The 24,702-nt window shown below is 46.9% G+C and overlaps 1 protein-coding gene across 18 annotated transcripts in view; it reads right to left on the bottom strand.

The window, feature by feature from the left end:
- LOC139753727 (uncharacterized) overlaps positions 1-24,702 on the bottom strand; it is a 1,039,260-nt gene that overhangs the window by 721,642 nt on the left and 292,916 nt on the right. Inside the window, exon 1 of one of the 18 annotated variants that reach the window (XM_071670487.1) lies at positions 16,816-17,895. The exons of the other annotated variants lie outside the window; for them this stretch is intronic. Coding sequence (XP_071526588.1) covers positions 16,816-16,817 — 2 coding nt within the window. The 5' untranslated portion in view covers positions 16,818-17,895. Of the gene's footprint in view, positions 1-16,815; positions 17,896-24,702 lie in introns of those variants that run through there. 18 annotated transcript variants of the gene reach the window in all.

Genomic DNA, 24,702 nt, shown 5'->3' with positions numbered 1-24,702 from the left:
TGACCAATAGTAAAAGCAGTAAATGCTTTTCGTCGGGTCATACGGTCACATGAAACGCCGTCCATAAAACACCAATGGGGAATGACATGAACACACCATTATTCCATCATACATCAACTGGAAAACCACTCGGATGCACCGAGGATGATACGGACGCACCTTCGTGACCGGTATGAAAAAGCGAGGGAGAGTATAAAGTGGCCATTCACATGACCGTGACGGAGAGGCAGGCTGGCCTGGGGATTCAATCACCACCACCACTCCGGATACATCTTGATAGTCATATGCAACAACGCGTTCCCACGGTTGGCCTCGCTGCATCCTCAACGATGGGGAAAAAAAAGAAAAGTGTACAGGTACTACTCCCGCTCCCTCAGTAGAGGTTTGTATCAATATCATACGAACATATACACATGTAATCAAAGCTTATGTCGATACTCAATACCTTTCAACCTGATTAAAGACAAGTGATTGGATCTGGCTTCTTGGAAACAAAACAAAAAAAAAAGCCATACAGGAGTCAAATGCACAGCAGATTCATCTTATCTATAAATAACCCGGGGACCCATCTCTAAATAAGGATTCTGGTGTTGCCAAGGACCTCTTCTTTTCCAGGAGCTCCAGCAACCGAGAACTACGCTACACTCAGGAGCCGGGAGAGGATGGACTCCTCTAAAGCGAAAAATTCTTTGGCGAGAATGCTATGCACTGTTTCGTCAACTGAAGATGATACAGATTCGCAAAGGGGAATTCACTCGCGGTGTGAACTTGAGTCAGCGCAATTTGGTAACACCTTATATGGAGGAATTGGAGTGTTTAAGAGACCTGTAAGGGGATAAGGCAGCGAATGAATCCACGATGGGTAAAGTTAGCCATAGGGTGGGTGAGGTAAGATTCAGGGCGCATTTTGGAACGTGTGGAGAGGGATGTTACTACGGCATGGGCATTAGAAAAACAAGCCTTCAAGAGGACAGAAATGTTAGAAACGATATATCTGACAACAGGTGGTGCTAAGAGGGTAGATCGACTTTGAAATGATAGGGTAGGAGAGAAGTGAGGCAGTAAGAGGAGTACGAGCTGAAGGCGTGCTGAAAAGGTCTGCACTTACTGAGGAGATGGGTGAGGTGAGGGTGACGAAGAGGGAACACAAATCGGAATTGGAGGAAACAAGGAAAAGGGGATACTCGAGGATAAGGTGGAAGGATGGAGTGAAAGAGGCCAGGGGATGTTCGGGGCCTGAGCATGCAGTAGGGTGTGTGCCATGCATGGGATACAGCAAACTGGAGAGAAGTGGTATACAGGGGGAGTCGTGTTATCAATTGGCTGAACCTAGGCATATGAAGCGGTCAAGGGAAACCACGGACAGTGTGGTCCCGTTGTAAATAAGTGATAATAGTTTCGGTTCATTATATATGACAGCTAGAATCTTGATAAAAAAAAATTATATGCACATTTGTGTATGTAAGTGTAGGTTAAATTAATCATACAGACAGAAAAGATACAAAAGTAAGATGGAAACCTTCGATCTCAAGTGCTACATATGAGCAGAATATATTTGTAGTAATCATCACAGAGATAACGTTGACCTCCAGTCATTATCAGAGGATCAACTGTATCACAATAATAAAATAATCATCAGAAAAATACAAGATAGACATCTGACACTAAATGTTACTGAAATTATTTCACACGTACACTGGATCAAGTTTTGGTGCTAGTAATGAAAATTACGAAAAATTCAGAGACAGAAAGGTGTAGTGGAGGGAGAGGGAGTGCGTTTCATTAGGCGTTTGGCTTCAGGTGACAGACGGGTTAGCAATAACATGTGAGGCCATGGAGGGACGGCAGGCGTGCTTGGATGGGGTGTAACGGGGCTCATTAGGTGCCACCTTACACCTGGCCCTCCTCCGCCTGGTGTCCTATTCTACACCCATTACTCTCCTGACCCATTATCACACATCTCTCTCTCTCTCTCTCACACACACACACACACACACACACACACACACACACACACCGGGACACCTCTTACGTCCCCTTACCTCCCAGGTTGACTTCGATCAAGCACGCATTTCCGTCTCCTTAAGCAAGACGGTACGATTCGTACACACGGCAGTAGGACCCTTGGGTATGATGGCCTTGCTTCTGGCTCGTGTAACCTGCGGCAGGCATATGACCGTCCGGTCTACACACCACCGTCGACTACCTCCACTTCAGGAAATAAATCTAAGCGTGCTGGCTTGGGTGTGCCATTTTCTAGGTCCTACCGTCAAGCAAACTGTCTAGCCACCGGCCAAAAAGACATGGATGCTCTAGCACTAAACAGACAAGGATGCATTTAGGTCAAACACAGTCTAAAGCAGGAGGACATATGCGTGGACACGCATACACAGGTACACACACACACACACGCGCGCGCGCGCGAATATGAACAGTGCTACGGCTCACTAACAGGGTGCTTTCAGACAACACTTTCAAAAGGGACATGGCATCAACACTGCCAACGTGAAAACACCACCACGACCAGCACTTACACCCGCACCACCACCACCACATAACACCACACGGTCTGGCTACCACATCACCTCCCCGCCCGAAGACCAACATTACTTACCTCATCCGACCACCTCCACAACTATCATCTTCACTGTTGACGCCTTCCAATTTCACTCTATTTTCGGCTTTCAAAGTGATATGAGAGATCTCGAGCAATCAAAAAAACCTTGGCTAAACTTTCGTTCATTAAGTTTCGGTGTTCCCCCTCACTAACCTAGAAAGGGATGGCACTAGCTGTATGTAGGTCAGGCAGGGATGGGGGCTGCTATACTGCTTTCAGAGGCACCATACTCATACCACCATCATCATCATCATCAGCCGTGTCATGCAATCTAAAGCTTAGGGGAACTGTCGCCCTCATGGCTCATGTGAAAAACAAGATGTTGTGAGGAAATATTTACCTACATGTCTAATTTTTGGGAGAGAGAGAGAGAGAGAGAGAGAGAGAGAGAGAGAGAGAGAGAGAGAGAGAGAGAGAGAGAGAGAGAGAGAGAGAGAGAGAGAGAGAGAGAGATTCCCGGTAATGAAAATAACGAAGTATGTTTGTATGTAGGTGAGACTGCCAAGAGACACATGTGTAGCCGGGTCGGGTGGCTGGGATGGGGAGGGCGGGAGCCAGCGCACGGCACCCTAGAGTGTGGCACTCCGGCGGCGGCGGCGTAGCACCGTATGTAGGTCAGGCACCAGCTATAGTGGAGTTCTCGGTGGTGGAGCACCGGCCTACCTATCACACCCTCCACACCACACTGTCCCGTCCACCACACACTCTGGCTTGACTACAACACCCTCCACACCATACTGTCCAGCCTACCACACACTCTGGCTTGACTACAACACCCTCCACACCATACTGTCCAGCCTACCACACCGTCCACACCACACACTTGCCTGACTACCACACCCTCCACAACATACACTCTGGCCTGACTACCACACCACCCACACCACGCTGTCCTTCCTACCACACCGTCCACACCACACTCTTGCCTGACTACCACACCGTCCACACCACCCTGTCCTTCCTACCACACCGTCCACACCACACTCTTGCCTGACGACCACACCGTCCACACCACACTCTTGCCTGACTACCACACCGTCCACACCACACACTGGCCTGACTACCACACTACACTGTCCTACTTACCATACCTTCCTCACCACACTGTCCTTCCTACCACACCGTCCAGAACACACTCTTGCCTGACTACCACACCCTCGACTCCATACAGACCAGCCTCCCACAACCTCTACACTAGAGACACTAGCTTCCCTCCCACACCGTCCACACCACACTGACCTAGTTATCACACCCTCCACACCATACTGGCCTGCCTACTACAACCTCTACACTACACACGACCTTCCCTTTCAAACCACACCGGCCTACCTGTCACAGCCTCCACACCACGTTAGCATAACTACCACACCCTCCACACCACACTGGCCTGACTACCACTACCACCACACAACACACTGGTCTGCCAAACACAACCTCCACACAACACACTGGCCTGCCAGCCACAACCCCCACACCCCACTGGCCTGTCTACCACAACCACAGCACAACACACAGGCCTACCTACCACAACCTCCACACCAAACTGGCCTGCCTCCCACAACCACTGCACAACTTGTTGGCGAACCTACCACAACCTCCACACACACCAGCCTGCCTCTCATGCCACTCTGACCTACCTACCACAACCTCCACACAACACACCAGCTTCCCTCTCACACTACACTGGCCTAACTACTATACCCTCCACACCAAACTAGCCTGCCTACCACCCCACACTCTGTCTTGCCTACCACACCCTCCAAACAGGACAACAGTATTTCCTCCATCCCAATTACTCTCCTGCCACTTCAATACATATACCAACTCTTTGACAAGGTAAAAGTTAATCGATTACCCAATAATACAGTGCCATCTCTGAAAATTAATAACCCATATTCTGAAACACCTATCTTTGTTGAATAGTTAAGAGAACGTCCGGCCACAAGAGTGTACTGGTGTAAAACGAAACCACCTTCCACCTGCAATACATTAACCTCCCGTGTACGATGGCTTAACCCTCGAGTATGATGCTTAACTTCTGAGTGAGACGATAAGTCCTTTTAGTTACTACACTTAAGGGATTAAATCAGGCTGGAGGGGTTACCTTGGGGTCTTCAAGGTGTTAAGCCACCTACAGACCTACTTAAACATCCAGTCGACGTCCACAACCCCAGAACAGCACCTATTTGAAAGCACCTCCAGGCACATCGTCCACAAGAGACGACACTCTAAGTCATATCCAGTGTCCTTCCCCAATCTCCCCACCTCCATAACCAGCAACAAGATCACCACTGAATATAAAAAATATATATAAATATTATGCCAACTACAAATCGAGTTTAATAATTTCCTGGGATACATCTAAATAAATACCTGTCCGTCACTACTGCAGTAGGCTTCATACTCTGCGGATCAAGACGGGTGAGGCAGGTGTGTCAAGTGCGTTAAGTGAGGGGTGGCAGGTGCGATAAGTGAGGTGTGTCAAGTGAGCTTGAGTGTGAGGTGTAGCAGGCGAGGTTTAATATGTGCGTCAAGTGAGGTGTGGCAGGTGCGTCAGGTGAGGTGTGTCAAGTGCGTTGAGGTGTGGTAGGTACGTCAGGTGAGGTGTGTCCAGTGCGTTGAGGTATGGTAGGTGCCTCTGGTGAGGTGCGGCAGGTGCGTTGAGGCAGAGGCGTCAAGTGAGCCAGAGTAAATGCTTTAGGCGACGTGTGTCATATGAGTAAGTTCCACCTCAAAAGTTTAAGGTGTGAGAGTGAGGTGCCAGGAAGGCAGAGATGAGCAAGGGACATGGCTTGTGTCCGAACTGCATGGCAGGCAAGATTATGTCTACGAGCAGTACCATAACAAGGAAATGCAAGAAGGAAAATATGGACATACTGGGGAGGGGCAGAGAAAGGGAAGGGGTGCTCACTGAGGACGAGACTGTCAAAATAAAGGGCTAGCGCGTAGTGCTCATCGCAGGGAAGTCTAGGGTTACGAGGACCGAGTCGTATTAGGTACGTGCCGTCATGTGTTTTTGTGTGGGATGGAAAGACTGTACGTTTGAGGTCTGAATGCCGGCAGCAAACGCGTGAGGCAGAAACATCAAGACTGAAGTGTTGGCTCTTGGCGTAGGTGTCGCCATGCCCCTCGATACCCAGGCGGGTAGTAACGGAAATACCTTCCTGGTCGGTGGTTGCCTGCTAAGTAACGAGAGAGAGAGAGAGAGAGAGAGAGAGAGAGAGAGAGAGAGAGAGAGAGAGAGAGAGAGAGAGAGAGAGAGAGAGAGAGAGAGAGAGAGAGAGGACGTATGTGCGTGTGTGTGTGTGTGTGTGTGTGTGTGTGTGTGGGAAGGGGGCTCGTGTGCCTGTAGTGGTGTAAGGCGTGGCGGGGTAAGCCCAACATTATGTGGGTCAGCCAGCGACACCTGGACGCAGGCAAGGGACGCGCCTCCCCTCCATCAGGCAGCCTACACCGCCCTCATCCACCACGATCTCGACCTCTGCCGCTACCAGCAGTTAATTAATTGTGCATCCTAGGCTCATCCTCCGACCTATGGCGCAACAGCATTACAGTCACACAACGTCTTTGTCAGACACACAGTGAGCATAGACTATTGAAAAGGTGGTTCGTTCCACAAGCTTACAATCCTTTATATAATACATCTATCCAATAGATTCAAAAAGTGGATACATTTACAGATTCCCAACTATCTTATCAAACTGGAAGACGTTGTGTTATTACTTGCCATAATTGTTTGGACGTATGACTGACTGAAAGATTGTATTCATTTTCATACTCACACTAAAGGCACAGCGTTCTCGTGTGTGTCTATATATATCCAGCTTGAAACTCTTGAAATTCGTAAGATTAGCGACATGAACGACAAAGCACCACAGTACCTATGGAGCAGGCATGGAACTTAGTGGAGTCTTCGGGTTCTTCACCCACCACTAGCGGTGACTAAGATGATGTAGTCTAAAGGTCTTATTTTCTCCAAACTTATGATTCACTTGACGAATTTTACTGACGCTGAAGATAGATCTAAAACTGCCTATTTGCGCTCGTGTGTTTGCTTCTGCAGGAGAATGACTGTACTCCGAAGATACTGATCTTATCATTCTTATGGTGATTACCTGCCCAGATAACAAGGCTCTACGCACAATATAAATGCCTCCATCCATCAGAAATTACTGTGTATCCTACAGAGAGTTTATGTCCCTTAACTACATCAACCTGAATATTCCACACCTCCCGGGGAGAGGTCGATCGCAGCGCCGACAGACGGCAGAGCGAGGAGACCCATCACTGTACAACCCACAAATTCCCCAGCGTGGAATGACACGTAGATCATCAGAGACAAGTAATGTTTCTCCCGGGGAATAACACGATAACCCTTCAATCAGGAGCAACTCATTTTGTGACGGTCAAGATGATATCAGTCGACCACACTGCCACGCCATACAGGGGGAGGCTGAGCATGATGATCATAATGCCCCCGGGGTGAAGTATATCATACATACAAGCTTCCCTCGTATGCAATCACCTCGTCACAGCCATGCCCTCAGGACACTTCTACCCTGGTCAGTCAGTGTACACTGGGCACACATTTATCTAATTCCTTAAAGGAGCCAGAAACTAATTTATCTAGAAGAGAACCTCGTCAAAATTAATCTCAGCCAATCAAATTGTAGAAATAAGGTGTTTTCCAGGACCTACCAGGCTCTCTCTGCACAGGAACCAGAACTGCGAACTAATGTCACAGCTCGTAACGCTGTCATAATGACAGCCAGCCCTCGTAACGCTGTCAAAATGGCAGACAACCCTGGTAGCGCGGTCATTGTGACAGCAAGCCGTAGTAACGCTGACAGTATGGCAGCAAACCCTGGTAACGCGGTCAGTACAGCAGCAAGCCCTTGTAACGCTGACAGTATGGCAGCAAGCCCTGGTAACGCTGACAGTATGGCAGCAAACCCTGGTAACGCTGTCACTATGAAAGCAAGCCCTAGTAATGTCGTCAGTAGCATCAAAACCTGACAAGACCTTCATACCACAACAATCCACTGTTCAGTGTCCCCGACCAACACCTCCATCATGAGCAGTGTCCCCGGGTACCAACACCTCCATCATGAACAGTGTCCCCGGGTAACACCACCATCATGAACAGTGTCCCCGACCAACACCACCATCATGAGCAGTGTCCCCGGGTAACACCACCATCATGAGCAGTGTCCCCGGGTAACACCACCCAGGGAACCCCATTAGACAAGTCAGGGTGAGGAGCGGCAGCGGGAAGGAGCATAAGTGGGCCCCCCCCGTCTGCTGCACATTACGCAACAGTGTAACGCGTTAGCTTGTACATTACGCAACAGTAGAAACGTCAGCTGTGTATTACGCAACAGTAAAACGCTCCTGCTGAACATCACGTAACAAAACAATCTATATGCTTCACTGCAAACTACAGTGACAAGTCTGCTGCACATCAAATTACATGGGTCGGCTGCACAATATGCACATGATGGGCATCTGCTGCTCAATGTACAACAGTAACGCAGCAACACACACACAAAAAAAACGCTTAACGTGCGTCATCTATACACCAAGCTACAGTGACGTAGCCACAAGAAAAAAAGTGACGTGCGTCTGTCGTCTATTACGCAAGACTAAACCCCGGCCACGTCTGCAGCCGATACCAAGGTGTGACGTCACAAGGGGGTGGTTATTCTCCCATTAGACAAGTTTTACAAAGTTAATTCTTTATAGGAAGCAACAGCAGCACGAGGGGGGGGGGGGGCAACCGAGTTAGTGGGACACGGGGAAGAAAACGGTCACATGCTCCTCACATTCTACAACGGTTGTGGCCACAGTGCTCGGGCAAAACTGAGATCACAGCGGGGGGACGAGAATAAGCTGAGCTTGGCAACCCTGAATCAGTATTTTAATGGGTCAGTTTGAAAGTAATGGGGGAAAATACCAAACACTGACTGATAATGACAGCAGCGTTGGAGATGACTGTTTCTCTACGACTGACACAGCCAGATTCCCTATCATTCAAGATGAACACTCAAACACGCCTGATACCATGAACCTTAGAGTGATGTTTCTCTCCTCTACTGTGTCTTAAGGCGGAGGCTCGAGGTAAAAGCTGGCTCACGACATCTGCGCCTCTCGTGGAGCTGGCCAAGATCTGGCACACTGACGGCCAAGTCCCAGGCCGCCACCACCGCCGCCGCCGCCGCCGCCGCCACCACCACGCACCACCTCCCTCCCTCATAAGTTCTCCACTCCACCCCCGCCATTCCACCACACTCTACGCCCACCCCCGCCCAACCAAGCTATTCAACCACATCACCGCCCTCCCTCCCCGTCACCACATCACCTCACGCCCTTCGCATCACTAAATCACCCCCCCCCCACCACCACCACCACCCTGTTCCTATTTTTCTATCCCCACCCAACGTCCAAGCAACCACTACATGGCCATCCCCACCATGCCATCCTACAGAACGGCCATTCCCATGCAAACATGTCGCTCAGCGAGTGTCTGCTTAAAAACACTAGCACGCTCCCACCCACCCCACTCCATGCCTCCCTCCATGTCAACCACCAGGGCCACTCCGCTCAACTCGTGCCTCGGTCCACACCCTATCACAGCAATCTTACGCCCGCCCGCACCTCCTCCCAGCACGCCAGCTGTGCTTCCACACTACGAGAACTAATCACGGTTCAAACTACCTCGCCGTGCAGGCGTGTGAACTGGCCGAAAACCTACCGGACACCCACACTCCCACATCATACACCCACCAGCGCACTTCGTAACTGCTTTCCTAGCACGCTCACACGACAGGAAGCACTAGCTCGAGAAAGAGTGAGGGAAGGGGAACACATTCACGAGTTACAAGTAATGAGGAAGCCAAGCGTCTTCCGCACGTACTGCCTGAAGGGTAATGGGTCTGTGTCACCACCCCGGTGCCATGGTAACCCTAGTACCTCTACCACAAGTGCCAGAATAGACACACCAGGCCAGGATGTCGTACCAATTCGAAGGCTCGCCAAAGGTGCCAAGCCACACCGGTGCCAAGATGCTCCAAGCACTATTCGAGAGTCATGAACTCTCATGGTACTTCTACGAGGAAGGAGGTGTCGTAGGAAACTGTTTGTAGAGATCGTTCTGTGCAAAGTGCTCAGTATAAATATGGTTTGTAGCCGAGTGAGTATTCGGTCGCCAGGGGCAACGTAATGATGCCTGTAGAGAAGGCAATGCTGCCACCAGTAAAGACGTGTGGTTTAAGTACACAGTGGGGCATACACACGTGAGAGGAATATACATACAGGTGGAAGGGTGACGCAAACTGGTAGGTGATGTTTACTGATAGCCGGGGTATACTTGCAGCTGGTGTATACTGGAAGCTACGGTATACTGGTAGTTGGTGTATAATGGTAGCTGGGGTATACTGGTAACTGCTGTATACAAGTAGGTTGGGTATACCGGTAGCCAGAGTTTAAACAAAAAAATACTTGTAGCTAAGGTATATACGAGTAGCTGGGGCATATTGGTGACCTGGAAAGACAAGTAACTGCGGTAAACGAGAAGCTGGGGTACTGGTAGATGGGGTATATAAACGAATGACTGGGGTCTACTGGCAGCCGAGGTATACACAAGAGTGGCTGACGTACATTGGGAGGTGGGGTATACACATCGAGTGGCTGGGGTGCTGCAGTAGTTGCTGCGGTATAGTGATAGCCAAAGTATATACATACTGGTGACTGGGGTTTAGTGGTACCTGGGGTATACACACGAGTGGCTGGGGTATTCACCGTGTTCAACGTACACATGGACTGCAAGGGGTACACACACACACACACACACACACACACACACACACACACACACACACACACACACACAGGTGATAGTGGTAGACAGTGAGTGTCACTACAATATCTAGTGAGAAAGTTACACCTATAAACACACAAACACACACATGTAGGTACAAGGAGAACACACACACACACACAGAGGTGAAATGTGTACAAAGGAAAGTGTCATCGTGCATAAAGGAGTGGTACACAGGTAAAGAGACGCAGATGTCAGGGGTACACTCACGCCAGGTTACAGTTTACAGCGGGGCGGAAGTGGGTCAGTGGGGCTGGTGCGGCTCACTGTTGACTGGTCGATGGTGCTGCCCAAGCTGGCTGCCTCCCCACCACATCCTCCTGTGTGTTGTATGGCTGCCTCCACACTGACATCATCATCTCTCCCAACATCATACAGCCGTCGCTGTAGTTGCCCATTCACTACACCTAACATTACTTGTGGGTTATGTAAGTGGGTACAGTGGGAGGCGCCCGTGCCAGGCTGATCTGACGAACCTTTTTTAGCAATAACCACCACTGTAGCTGGCACCCAAACCTAGCATTACATAGCTGCCACTAGGTGTCCACCACACTTAGCATGACATCGCTGTCACTATACTTGTCCACCACACCCAGCATCACATAGCTACCCACCAAACCTAGCATCACGTAGCTGTCACTGTAGCTTCCTACCCCACCGAGCATCACATAGCTGTCACTGTAGCTTCCTACTCCACCTAGCATCACATAGCCGTCACTACAGCTACCCATCACACCTAGCATCACATTGCTGTCACTACAGCTGTCCACTACACCTAGCATCGCATAGCTGTCGCTACAGCTGCCCACCACACCTAGCATCATATATCATTCAAAATAGCTGCCTACCATACCTAGCACCACATAGCTGTCATTATACGTGCCTAACACACCTAGCATCACACAGCTATCACTACGGCCCTGCATACCTAGCGTGACGTACCTATCAATACAGCTGTCCACCACTTGTAACATCACATAGGTGTCACTACAGCTGCCTACCACCTATCTCCACATAGCTCTCACTACTGCAGCCCACCACACCTACCATGAAGCAGCTGTGAGAACAGCTGCCCACCAAACCGTGCATCAGCTAACGGCAGCTACGGCTGCCCACTTCACTTCACATTCAGTGACTCTTATTATAGCCACGCCATCTCCTTCACTTTCCTTATGTATCCAACACCATGGCTATCACCATACTTCCACCACCACACCCAGCGATACAAGGCAGCCACTATGGCTCCACCTCCACATAAAACAAAAATCACATGGTTCTCACTATGCCTATAAAATCATCACGTTCATAACATGCTTTCTATCATGGCCAACGCCATCACTACTGCTTCTATACCAACGTTATCACTACCCAAACTATCTGGCAAACTTCATGCTCCATCACCGTAACGTAATAGGTTCGCCCTTAAAGCAAGTCCATTTTACGTGCACCAGTTTTTTTTTTTACTGAACACCCACAAGAATGATAAGTGATGACACAAGACACAAAGCCAACGGTGACTTCAGCATCGATGTTACACTGGCGTCGGTGAAAAGCAATGATTACGCTAAAATTGACTGGCCTGCATACAGGCCTTGAGGGATGTGGGAGGTAGCATTGCCCAACCACCACCAACCACCACAATCCTTCATGCTACCAGTCATAACCAACCACTGCAATCCTTCATGCTACCAGTCACAACCATGCCAAAAGAAACACCAAGCGTATAAGTCACGAACCAACACTATTACGTCACATCACCATTACTGCATCGCATCATTACAAAAAAACCATCGCGGCGCCATATTACCATGATGATAAACCACTTCAGTCACGATTTCAACCGCTGCCACGCCACCAGCCACCACACAACCACATCGTTACATCACCATACCACCATCCACCATGGAGCACTCACAATCCACCACACCACCAGGCCACCTATCACGATCAAAGCCATGCGTCACCACGAAGCCTTGACGCATCAACCATCTACGGCCCAGGGGTTCACAAACTTTTCAGTCTGTCGACCCCATCACAAGACTTACTGAACCTTCATCGAAACCCAACCACATTGTGTGCGCGTGTATGTGTGTGTGTGTGTGTGTGTGTGCGTAAATATATATATATATATATATATATATATATATATATATATATATATATATATATATATATATATATATATATGGTATGACGCCATTTGGTAAAGCATGTTTACCAAATGGCGCCCTCGCTTCGTCTCTTCGATGTATATCAACTGACTGTTATATTTCTCTCTTGTGTCTCCCCTGAGTGATGTGATTAATACACGAAAGTGCACTTGGGAACTTTTCGTGTTTCATTTTCCCCGTGGACTCATAGGAATATATATATATATATATATATATATATATATATATATATATATATATATATATATATATATATATATATATATATATATAACTAAATCAGCAAAAGTGAAGAAGCTTAGAACAAAACAAGCTGATCGAAAATACCTAATGATAATCATAAGGTTACATGCTTTTTTATCATAATATATAAAGAAGAAACTTGCTCAGCTCTTCCTTTATTTCATATACAATTAACTACTTAAAATCTAAAAGTTAAAGTTCTTTATCTCCAGAATTTTTTCGATCCCTCGACATCTATCGACCCCCCGTACAGTTCCATTCGACCCCTGGGGGTCCATAACGACCAATCTGGGAATCGCTAATGTACGCCAACAGCCATCACTCCTACTACCTCACCACTACCAGACCAACCACCTTCGAACTGCCACACCACCACACCAACATCAGGCTACCACAGCTCTACCACTCCACCTCGCAAAAAAAAAAAAAAAAGGCACCATAACTGTGGGCTGTGGACAGAAACCAGCTAGAGAAACACCATCGCCCTGTCTTCGGCTTGCGGAGGTTGTGCCCGGCGTAATGTCTATCTCCCGTAAAACTCTGACACCATGTTAATCGCACCGGCAGTCCTGCCCTGCCCTTTTCAATCTGCGCAGCACACGATCATCAAGCGAACAATACAAACAGGTCCGGTTCAGCTAGCCTCCATCACTGTACCATACCATCATTACGCTCTCTCTCTCGCCGCCGCCGCCCCTTACCAATATCATACATCAGCTTCACTACTCCCTACAAAAATCACCGCTGGTGTACCATACTTTCACCACTCCACGACACGACGGTCTATAAACCACAACAACACCATATACAACTCATCACCACAACAACCACAACAACACCATCTAAAACTCATCACCACACAACCACAGCATCAACCACAACACCACCATATACAACTCATCACCACACAACCACAACATCACCCCACTAACATTTCATCATTCGACCAACCAATGAACCACACAATCACCACCGCAACACCTCACGAAAAATGCTGCACCATCCTAACACCAATGCAGTACACCTTCGCCACAAGACCACGTCACACAATCACTGCACTAAACCACTGCCGCTGAAAATGACGCCACAGGAGGGACAGACGTGGGTGATGGGAGCTGCTAAAGGGAGGAAGGAGTGAAGATACGAGGCAGAGAGTAAGATGAGCAGGGGTGAAAAAATGGGAAAGGCTAAGATAACGATAAAGGGAAGCCGGGAGGAAGGGAGGACATGGGGAGAGAAGTTAATGGGAAAGCAAACAGGGAGGGAAGCCGTCACGGGGGTTAAGGGGAAGGGAGGCAAAAAAGAGAGGCCAGCAGGGAGGGAAGCAATCGAGCAGAAAGTCTGGCAGATAGGAAGGCAATTACGTACACAAGCAATCATGCATGGTGACGAAGGATCGTAAATCAGTAATACTGTGGGAAGTCAGTATACAGACCACAGCTCATGACAGCCAGGCGCTGAGAGAGAGAGAGAGAGAGAGAGAGAGAGAGAGAGAGAGAGAGAGAGAGAGAGAGAGAGAGAGAGAGAGAGAGAGAGAGAGAGAGAGAGAGAGAATTTATTTGTTTGTATATATATATATATATATATATATATATATATATATATATATATATATATATATATATATATATATATATATATATATTATATCTGGGGATAGGGGATAAGAATACTTCCCACGTATTCCCTGCGTGTCGTAGAAGGCGACTAAAAGGGGAGGGAGCGGGGGGCTGGAAATCCTCCCCTCTCGTTTTTTTTTTTTTTTTTTCAATTTTCCAAAAGAAGGAACAGAGAATTGGGCCAGGTGAGGGTATTCCCTCAAAGGCCCAGTCCTCTGTTCTTAACGCTACCTCGCTAATGCGGGAAATGGCGAATAGTTTGAAAGAAAGAAAGAATATATATATATATATATATATATATATATATATATATATATATATATATATATATATATATATATATATATATATATATATATATATATATAAGCGTATAGCACCGACAAAGTGATGATGAGTGTGAAGCAAAGAGGCAGTTTCGTGAAACCGAGGGTGTAGTGACCTTCCTCCAAAATAATGTAAGCTGGGTTCATGGCCAGCAGCAGCGGGCCAGCCGAAGATGATAATACTAATACTAATAATCATAATCTTTTTTTCATTCACACTCGCTAGCTCTTTCCCGCTTCTGCGAAGTAGCGCTGGCAACAGACGAAAAATGGCCTCTTTTGCTCTTTTGCTCGCATGAACTCTTAAATTGTCATGTATAACGCACCGACAACAAAGACCCTATCCAAAGCCAAGCCCCCACATACCCTCGTTTACGCTGCCCGCTTCATATACCCTAAGTCAGCCTACTGACTGACTGCACGTCGTCCTCCTTTATAAAACATCGCACTAATCACTGTACGTGCACATCTCACACTCTCCTGTATGATCAGGCCCTGATCACACAAAGCATCTTACACTCAGTCCTTTCATCTCCAATTCGGTCTCCCCTTTCTCTTTGTATCCTCCACTTCTGACAGGTATACTCTCAGCCTCTCGTCACTCTTCCTCTCCTTTTGTCCAAACTGTTTCCACACACCCTCCTTAGCTCTCTCAAACAAACATTTCTTGGTTTCACACCTTCTCTTATCCTATCATCTCTTGTTTGATAAATCTTCCTCGCACCACATGCAGTCTTCATGCGTTTCCTTTCCAACTCATTCACCCTATTTCGCACAAACAATTTCATACATGGCCCATCTCTTGCCTCCACGCAACACCTTTGGGGATCATCTACTATTACATACACTCATATTTTCCCTCATAGACAGCGTGACCTCCATACACATCCTCAATGCACCTAAGACTTGGTTACAGCCATCACATTCAGATACCCTAGCCTGAGCCTTCGTCGAGGATGAGCACTTTCCGTTTGACTCCTCTTACACCTCTAGGAAACTGAAATAGATGAAGGGGGTGGGTATCCAGTGCCCGCTCCCACTCCTTTAGTCGCCTTGTGCGACATGTGGGAAAAATGAGATAGTATTCTTTCTACCCTATTCCCAGGGATGGTGCTGCTGCTGAAGGGGACAATGCAAGTTGCCTGGTAGACACAGAGACAACCTGAAGATGTCATGGTCTTGCTCCCCAAGTCTGATTCCACTCTAAACCCAGGCTGACACACACCTCACTCACGCTTGTTTTTTAAAAGGCGTTGTTGTCTGAGTATATACGTGCAACATCCTTTCTCGTTTTCCTTTAGGGAAAAAAATCTGAAATCTTGCCTAAGGCAGTAAGGAGTTCGAAATAAACTTTTTTTTTTTTTTAGCAACACTGTTTAGTTCAAATCATCAGGAACTTTAGGACTTGATGAATTAATTGTTCAACAATACCTCATGTAGGCTCGAAGCTCTTAAGCTCACTCAAGCCAAGAGAACTCGACAGTTGTGTAGAGCGGTTAACTTTCTTAATCACCATCTCGGCCAGAGGGTATGCACAATGTACCACATGTTACGACAACAAATGAAGTCATCAAGTGGCAAGAAGGTGATTAACATAAGCAACTCAAAATCTTTCTCTACAAACCCCAAGGCTCTGGCTCTTCCTTACGTCTAATGCCCAAGAATACGGTTCTTACTTACCATTAGTACACAAGAGTATGGTCCTTCCTTAACTTTAATACACAACAATATGGTTCTTCCTTAATTCAAACACCAAAGAATATGGTTATTCCTTACCTGTATTACCCAAGATTATGGTTCGTTCTCACCGCCCACACACAACACTATGGTGCAACTCGTCATACAGGTACTTATTCTCTCAAGACATTATTTCTTTCAGAACGACACCAAGAGCTGAGGACACACGTCTCACAACACTACACTACCTTGGTCAACAATCACATGGGCTCAGTGGTCTACTTACATACTATCCTGGGCACGAGGTAAGCAGGAGGCTGGCCCTGAGCCTCATGCACGAGGGGCACGGCGACCAGTATGGCAGACCCTCTCGTGACAATTCTCAGGTGTACGATGTCGATAATGACGTCCACAGATGATGGCTATACTTGGCACTGTGGTCACTGCCTGCAGGGCGGACTGGCTCTTGAACTGAGGGGCGACGGTACGGGACTGACAACTATGACCGCCACTTTTGTACGGAGTTGGACCTCGGGCAATACGGAGGGGGAGCACTGATAGGCACTGATCACTCACAGGCGCTGCCTCTTAGGATCGACGAAGACCACACTAAAGAGACACTGTTCACTGCCACACTGTTTGGCTAAGGTCACTTCAATCTTACTTATCGACAAAAAAATCTATCTCTTCGTTGCGTCTTTCACATCAAACAAACTGATAGTACTACAAAGAATGATGAGCTTCTAGTGTCTTTACACAAACTGTGAACTACGTAATAACCTGGCAGTACCACAAGTCTCAGTGGAAATGTTTAATGCGTCTTAGGGACGCTTAGCTACATGCAGCACGTTCTATGAGCAATGTCACTCTTTCTTCAGGCAACTCGATCCAAGGCAGTCAGATCTTTCGTCTTTAAGACACGAAAATGGGCAGTGAGGTACTGATCCTAGCGAATGGGACCTTCCTCATTAGAACCGTCAACAATGTGGTCTAATCATAAAATCCTAAGAAACAAGGATTTCCCCCATAAGACTGTTACTTTCATAATATCTTTTTTCACAGTGTCCAAGACTTACAGCGGTGGGGTCTTCCGTGAGGAAACAGTTACAACCCTCAGCAGTCTCCCCAATGGCGTCCTTTTTATATAATAGTTTATGTAATAGCGTCATTTTCTTAAAAATAAGATTCCAGGCAAACACAAGATCGTAACCACTGGGGTCTTTCTCATCCAGTCGAGACTGAGCACTAAGGTCTTTTCTACAAAGTCAAAATCCTTGGCAATAGGATCTTCTTCACTATACCTTAGGCAGTGAAAGTTTCGTTGTGTCAAGTTACAGTTCTACTCCTACACTATAGTTCTACGAATATCTTTTTCTATCAAGATTCTACATCACTCTGCGATCCAAGACAAACACATCAAAAGACTATTTCAATCTTCCTGAAAGGAGCGACATCAAAGGAAAATAGGCCAAGCAATTAGCATGTTGTGTACCACGCACAGTCGGACCTTCTTCCTTTTCAGAGAAAGTACAAAACAAAAACAGTAACGCACAACCTAAAGATTGGATGAAAAATTCGAATATTTCATCCAGACGACACTTTACTTGTACTTGACGATGCAGTGAAAATCTATTACAATAAGAGTTACGTCGTGAAGAAAACCTCACGTCATAACAATGTAACACAATGAGGACTGTTCAACAGGAGTGAACTGAGAATCTGATAATTCTAATAACTCGAGAAGGTATACATGAATTCGTCTTCAGAGTTCCTACTCCCACGGCTCTAAGTCTAATCTCCTAAGATGAATCATTGATCGACCAAGCTCTTAGAATCCACGGCTCACAGACCTACGTTACCATCACAGTCTGGCTGGTCTTGTACACTTCATAAATACTAGCAGACTCGGGCTCACGTCTGCTCGTTCCAGCGAGGGACTGAGAGAACGGCGAAATGGCATTGTTCAGTGGTATAACAACTCACCCTTACCATTCTTCCTCTTCACACTTTTCTAACTGCCGACATAACCTTTCAACTGAACAGCAAAATATTTCCCCGAAAATGTAACCCCCTAACAGCCGGCAATTTTTCCTTATCATGCATAATGATAAATTATCGTGGAGGTAAAACTATATTGGGGATAGTCATCGTGTGTCTCTAGCAATTCTTAGGTGTCTCTATTGATAGAAGATATGACCCCCTTTACATGGTACATATACATCAGTACACATGTTTTTTCATACGTTTGCCTTTTCCCAAGCTGGCGAGGTAGGTAGCGTTATGAACAGACGAACAGATGCCTCATTCGCTCACATTCCCACTATACCTATCACGTATAATACGTTGAAACCAGAGCCCCTGACAGTCAAGCCCCACGGACCTTTTTTAGTTCCTCAAACGCACCTAACAGCACGTCGTCCCGCGTGCCATATCAATCCAATTCGGCCAACTTCAGCTGTCTAATATAATTCTCTCACTACCACATATCTCCTTTACCTTATCATTTCATAATCGATCAACCTCCTCACAAAATTGAGGGCATTTCATGTCCAAGACATCCATCCTCTTCTCGACATTTGTGCCTAAGGATCACGTCTCGCATCCATACAGCACCATTTTTGCCCTTAAAGACAGTGACCGTTTCTTTCTAAACATTCCTCAATGCGCCCAGGACTTTTGCCCTCTTACTCACCCCAAGCCTCACTTCAGCTCCCACGTTTCCATTCGTTCTCGGGTAACTAAAACGCTACACTTCCTGCAAGTTCTCTCCTTTCTTACTACTTCAAATAACCCTCTTTACAGTTAAATCTAATACCTTTACTTTTCTTCACATTTATCCTCAACGGTCTCCTTTGACACACTCTCCCATAGTCAGTCACAGCTGCTGTAGCTTCTCAACGCAATCTGTTACTGGTACAGAGTCATCAGCAAACAACAACTGACCCAACACCCACGCTCGTCCAACCCCTAGGACTGCATACATGCTCCTTTCCCCAAGACCCTTGCGTTCACCTCCCTCAACACCCAATCCATAAAAAAATCAAACAGCAGTGCTGACATCACACCCCTGAAGACACCCATGCCCACCTGGAACACTCAACTCACACTCCTCTCTTCCTACTCGCAAAATTGCCTTACTATCTCGATAAAACTCTTAAATGCTTTTAGCAGCTTTCCTTCCACACTAGTTATTTGCAACACCTTCCACAGAGCATATCTATTATCCCTATCGTAGGCTTTCTACAGATCCAGAGTAAAATGTTTCTAAGAAAATATATTACCTCAGCGGCCTTCCTGCCAAGGAAATGGTGGAATCATTGGTAACTAAGTATGGGGGTTAGTCATCGCGCGTTTGGCAACTTCCTTGGTGTGTATGGAGACAGGACCGCCTTTCCATCGTATGGTAAAACTTATTCATAGCCTTCTTAAAATTCTCCTTTGTCCAATTTGTAACGTTTGTGTTGACTAAAGACGGTCTCTGTTGAATAGTCTTGGAACCCGGATCCTCCCAAGTTATTTCTTTCTTTTTGTCCTTACTGCACCTCTTGATTTTAGAGATAACATTTCAGTCTTTCATGTCTGTCGTGAAAACAAGGAATAACTTTTTTAGTGATGGTCGAAGACCAAGCATTCAACGATTTTCCAAGACTAATGATATACCTCTCCCGTCAGCGTTCCTTAGCTTACAGCCTCTGTGATTTTCGTCGTTCCTAGTTCTTTTCGTTTACTGCGTCAGTAAGGGAAGTAAAAAACCTCAGAAAATTTTCTAGCTCCGCAATTTCGTCTGCCGTGTACGGTGACGTTGGCACACAACATTGTTCTAATCATAAGAACATTAGCGCCTTGAAGGTCCGCAAGATCACTCCCACCATCTTTCAGGAAGAGGCAACTGTTGCCTTATCACTACGGTCTTCAATATTTCTTAATCGTGATATGACTGCGTCTGTGTCCATCTGGTACTCTGTACTGCTCTTGATTTCTTAAATTTCTCCCCATACTGGAGGAGCTGGAATTAATCCCCAATGAAAAGTATAGCGTTTTAGGTTGCCCACTGAGAGACTCTATGTTAGTATGTAGTTTCTCAGTTTTCTCCCGACGTGATTCTCATACTCATTCTGGTTTCATCTGCAAAATATGATACAAAACAATGATTCGTGTCTGCGTCAAATGCTATATATATCCTGCACCAATGACGGTGTGTGTGTGTGTGTGTGTGTGTGTGTGTGTGTGTGTGTGTGTGTGTGTGTGTGTGTGTGTGTGTGTGTGTGTGTGTGTGTGTGTGTGTGTGACTGATAAAGAAGTGGAAGAAGTCATATATGAGGTAAAAAAGCAGAAAAAGATGAATCTGGCAGGGCAAGAGTGAAAAGGCAAGGGAGAGCCAAAGTGGCGAGAGAGGGAAGACAAAGCGAGGGAGACAAGGGAAGGGAGTGAACCCTGGCGTGAGCCATGGTGGGGACCCTGCGTGACAGGCTATGAACCAGCGGCGGCCCCCCCAACGTCGGCAGCAAGATGGAGCGATCACCTGGTCGTATCCCGGTGATCCCCGCTGATACCCCAGGCCATGGCAAACATCACACCCTCGGGGACGCAACCCTCTGAACCCTGCCATCCGACTCCCACACCCCCTTGCCTCCTGCCTCAAATTGTTGCTCTCGCCCTACCACTAGTGCACATACACACACCATGCTCCTCCTTTGGTTTGACCATCTCTGGCTGCACATGCATGCTGCAGTAATGCCTGCATACATTAACGTTGCAAACATGCTTCAGAGATCCCTACATACACCGGTGCCACCAACATGCATCCCTGATGCCTGCATATAGAAGTGCTGCTTGCATATACCACTGCTACCTGCATTAAATAGCGCCACTTGCATCGCAAACGCCTACATACATCAGTGCTGCCTGAATACAGCAGCGCCTACCTGCAAACGTCAAGCAGCTCCTGCATACACCACTGAAACTCGCATAGGGTACCTACAGCTGCTTCTGGGCTCGCCGTTACCCCCTGCATCCCGACCTGTGAAAACCAACTACTCCAAGGTACTTACTGTCGTAGCCCTTATGCCAGACCGACTGCTGCATGCTGGATAGACAGGCGCATTCCACAGGAACTCAATTTCCTTCTCGTATTCATCCAGCGACGGACCAATTGTCCCTTTGCTTTACTAACCGTAGACTGTGTTTAGACCTTAATACTGGGTTCATCTCGGACACAGCCTAAAGCTGGTTTTCGACATTCGACAATACGAAACCCCTCATTAGGGGAGCAAACTACAATACTACTCTTTTGATCAGCCAAGTTTTTGAGGTCGCGGCCTCCAGGTTTGGGATGATCAGGCGGTGCACTACCAAGACATATACTTATCTAGCCTGTCTCTAAATTTCCTACTGGCTTGTCTAAACTATTTCCATTACTTATAGGTAGCTCCCCTTCTTCTAACCAGGACACATTCAGTGTAAGAAAGCCACTAGTTACTCTACTCCCGTTTTTAGCTTTCTGTGTGCCTAGACTCCATAACTGCATTTGTCAACGGCTCTTGCAAAGTCTGTATATATCTTCGCAGCATTTTCCTTGTTCTCTTAATGCTTCCATACTTTCATCGGTAATACAGAACATTAACACCCTAATAGAGCTACGTTCTACTGGCATTTACGAAATGCATGTCTGAATGAAATTAGTATGCTGTGATGCCTGACCTACAAGTCGAGATCTTTAGCTGTTTTGCCTTCTACATCACCACAAGGAGTGCGAGTATTTATCAGCTTCAGACTTTCTGGGTTAACACCCAAATCCAGACTGCCCCTCCAGCTGATGTCTAGTGTTCGTGATGGTAGAGTTTTCCGTCTCTTTACTGATTGCAGGCAGGCTCCTTCTGGTCAGTATGACTGTCCATAAAGTAAGCAATGAGTTAAACTGCTTCCTTAATATTTCCCTCACCTTCTCATACCTTTGCGTATGTCATCTGTACTTAACGGGTCAACAGCAATATAGCAGTCTAAGACCTGACTTCCCACTGGAATGAAAATATTTCCGTTATTTCCACTTCACTAATGGGTCTTTGTTTCTCTTCTCTCTGATCTTCGTATAAGGTTCTAAATTCTCAGTTAGTTCCTTCCAGTTCTCTTGAGAGACTTGTTTTTCCCCATCTGAAAGCAACCATTGTCTATTACCAGTTTCCTTCATCAAGTTTCCTTCATCAATCAAGAAAATGTCGCTTTCGTTAGAGCTTGAACCTTAATCTTGTCTCACTAGTTTATCTTTAATGTATATTCGGTGTACTTCAGTCAATCTACCCAAATACTGATCGGAGCTATGTTACAAAGAATGAACTCCCACTGTAATGCATACAGTGCTTGGAAAAATGTCTCCAGATGAAATTGGATCTGTTAAATTCATCCCCATGTTAGCATAGGGGTTCCTTTGGTATCTTATAACTGTAGCCTTTTTTTTTTCTTTTCATAACCTACCACGTCATTCAATCCAATACATGGCTACAGTTGCACGCAGGTTTGGGATCGGCCTTTCCGACAGTTTCTATGTGTACATCGTGATCCGTTTCTGGTATACGTCACTACCACCTGCATACATCAGTAAAGCCTGCATCCCCCTCCTCCTGCCGTGGCTACGTCATACAGCACGCGGCAGGTCACTGTCCCACCGATACTGTGTGAGTGCTGGCAACTCCAGGATTGATCGATTCCGTGTTTGTTCCCTTCCTTCCACAGCGAGGCAGAGGAACGTTTTACTTTACGTCTTCCCTCCAACAACATGCATCTTAGTGAGACGGGTATATGATAACCTGCAGAATGGGAGACGCCAGTCTTGATGCAGCCCTTGATCGACGCTAGGAGAATAAAAAGTAAGACACCAGTAATGCCCACATATACATGAGCTACGTTCATATATTAGTGATGCTACATATACTAGTGCTATATGGATCAGACTAAGATGACTAAAATACACTACTGATAACTTCAAACACCAGTGTTATCTCCTCAAGACTACAATAATTAGCTGCATACGTTAAGGCCGTCGTCATAATCTGGTGATGACTTTATTCAGCGATGTATAAAGGTAAGCTCTTCAAAGTCCAACGGGCCTTCTACTGTCCTTTCCAACGCATTCCTATGGACTTTGTACCATCCATATATCACTGACGCCTGCTCATACCACTGCTGTCTGCATGCACCACTCCTAACTGCTGACGTCAGCGCTGCCACACTGTCTACATGCATACGTGTTGAAGCTTTTCCTGCTGACAAATGTGCAGTAATGCTGTTGTCACACTCTAGTGGTGCAGTAGTGGCTGTGTGTGAGGTGCTGCCCGTCTATCTTCCCCGTTTCAGACTGTTCCTTCATAATGTTTAACAATACGGGTTCACGTGGGGCTTCTTGTAAGGCATCCCCACCTCACACAACCTGACGCCCATCTGCCACTGGTGCATCTCTATGTTAACAATAACACTTTCCTGTTCTTTACACAGTGCAGATGTTACATGAAGCGGATAACAAGGATGTATACACTGTGGTTTAACAAAGTAGTGTGTAACATAAATATTTTGCAGTTAACGAGGTACCTATTGCTCAGCAGGATCATGATGGTCTGTGTACACAAGAAGACGGAGGGACATACTACCTGCTCCTTCCAGACACCTCCCCTGGTGCTAGGACTTCTCCTCTCTCCTACCTTACCCACCCATCACTCTACACTCTACCCCACTACCCATTTCTGCTCTACACCCCCAACTCTCCTGTATCTTCCTCAACCTCTGTCATGCCTTCCTCACTAGCTGCCACCCCTCACTCACAGGCACCTCACTTCTATCTGCCCTCACTAACTCATCTTTCTCCACTTCCCCCACCCCACACCTATCTCTCCCTCCATCAGCTGTTCTCCTTTCATCACCACCCTTTCCTGTCTTTCCCCCGTCCTCCTCCTCACCTACTGCTCTCTCTACTGCTCCCCCTCACTCTCCTGCTGCTGCTGCTGCTGCCGCCATCGCTGCTGCTGCTCTCCCTGGCCATGAGTCGCCTCCCCTCCCCCCACCAGGCGTGCCCGGCTCGCTCCCTCCCTCCAGCCGGTCGATATCTCTAGGGGAACACGTCCTTGCCGATTGATTGTCTGGGAACTAGGTAGTGTGAGGGGCAGAACACCGTCGCCGCTACACA

This window comes from Panulirus ornatus, chromosome 15 (assembly GCF_036320965.1).
Source record: "Panulirus ornatus isolate Po-2019 chromosome 15, ASM3632096v1, whole genome shotgun sequence".
Classification (NCBI taxonomy): Eukaryota; Metazoa; Arthropoda; class Malacostraca; order Decapoda; family Palinuridae; genus Panulirus; species Panulirus ornatus.
Note: the sequence above shows the minus strand (reverse complement) of the source record. Positions and strands in the feature narration are given on the sequence as shown.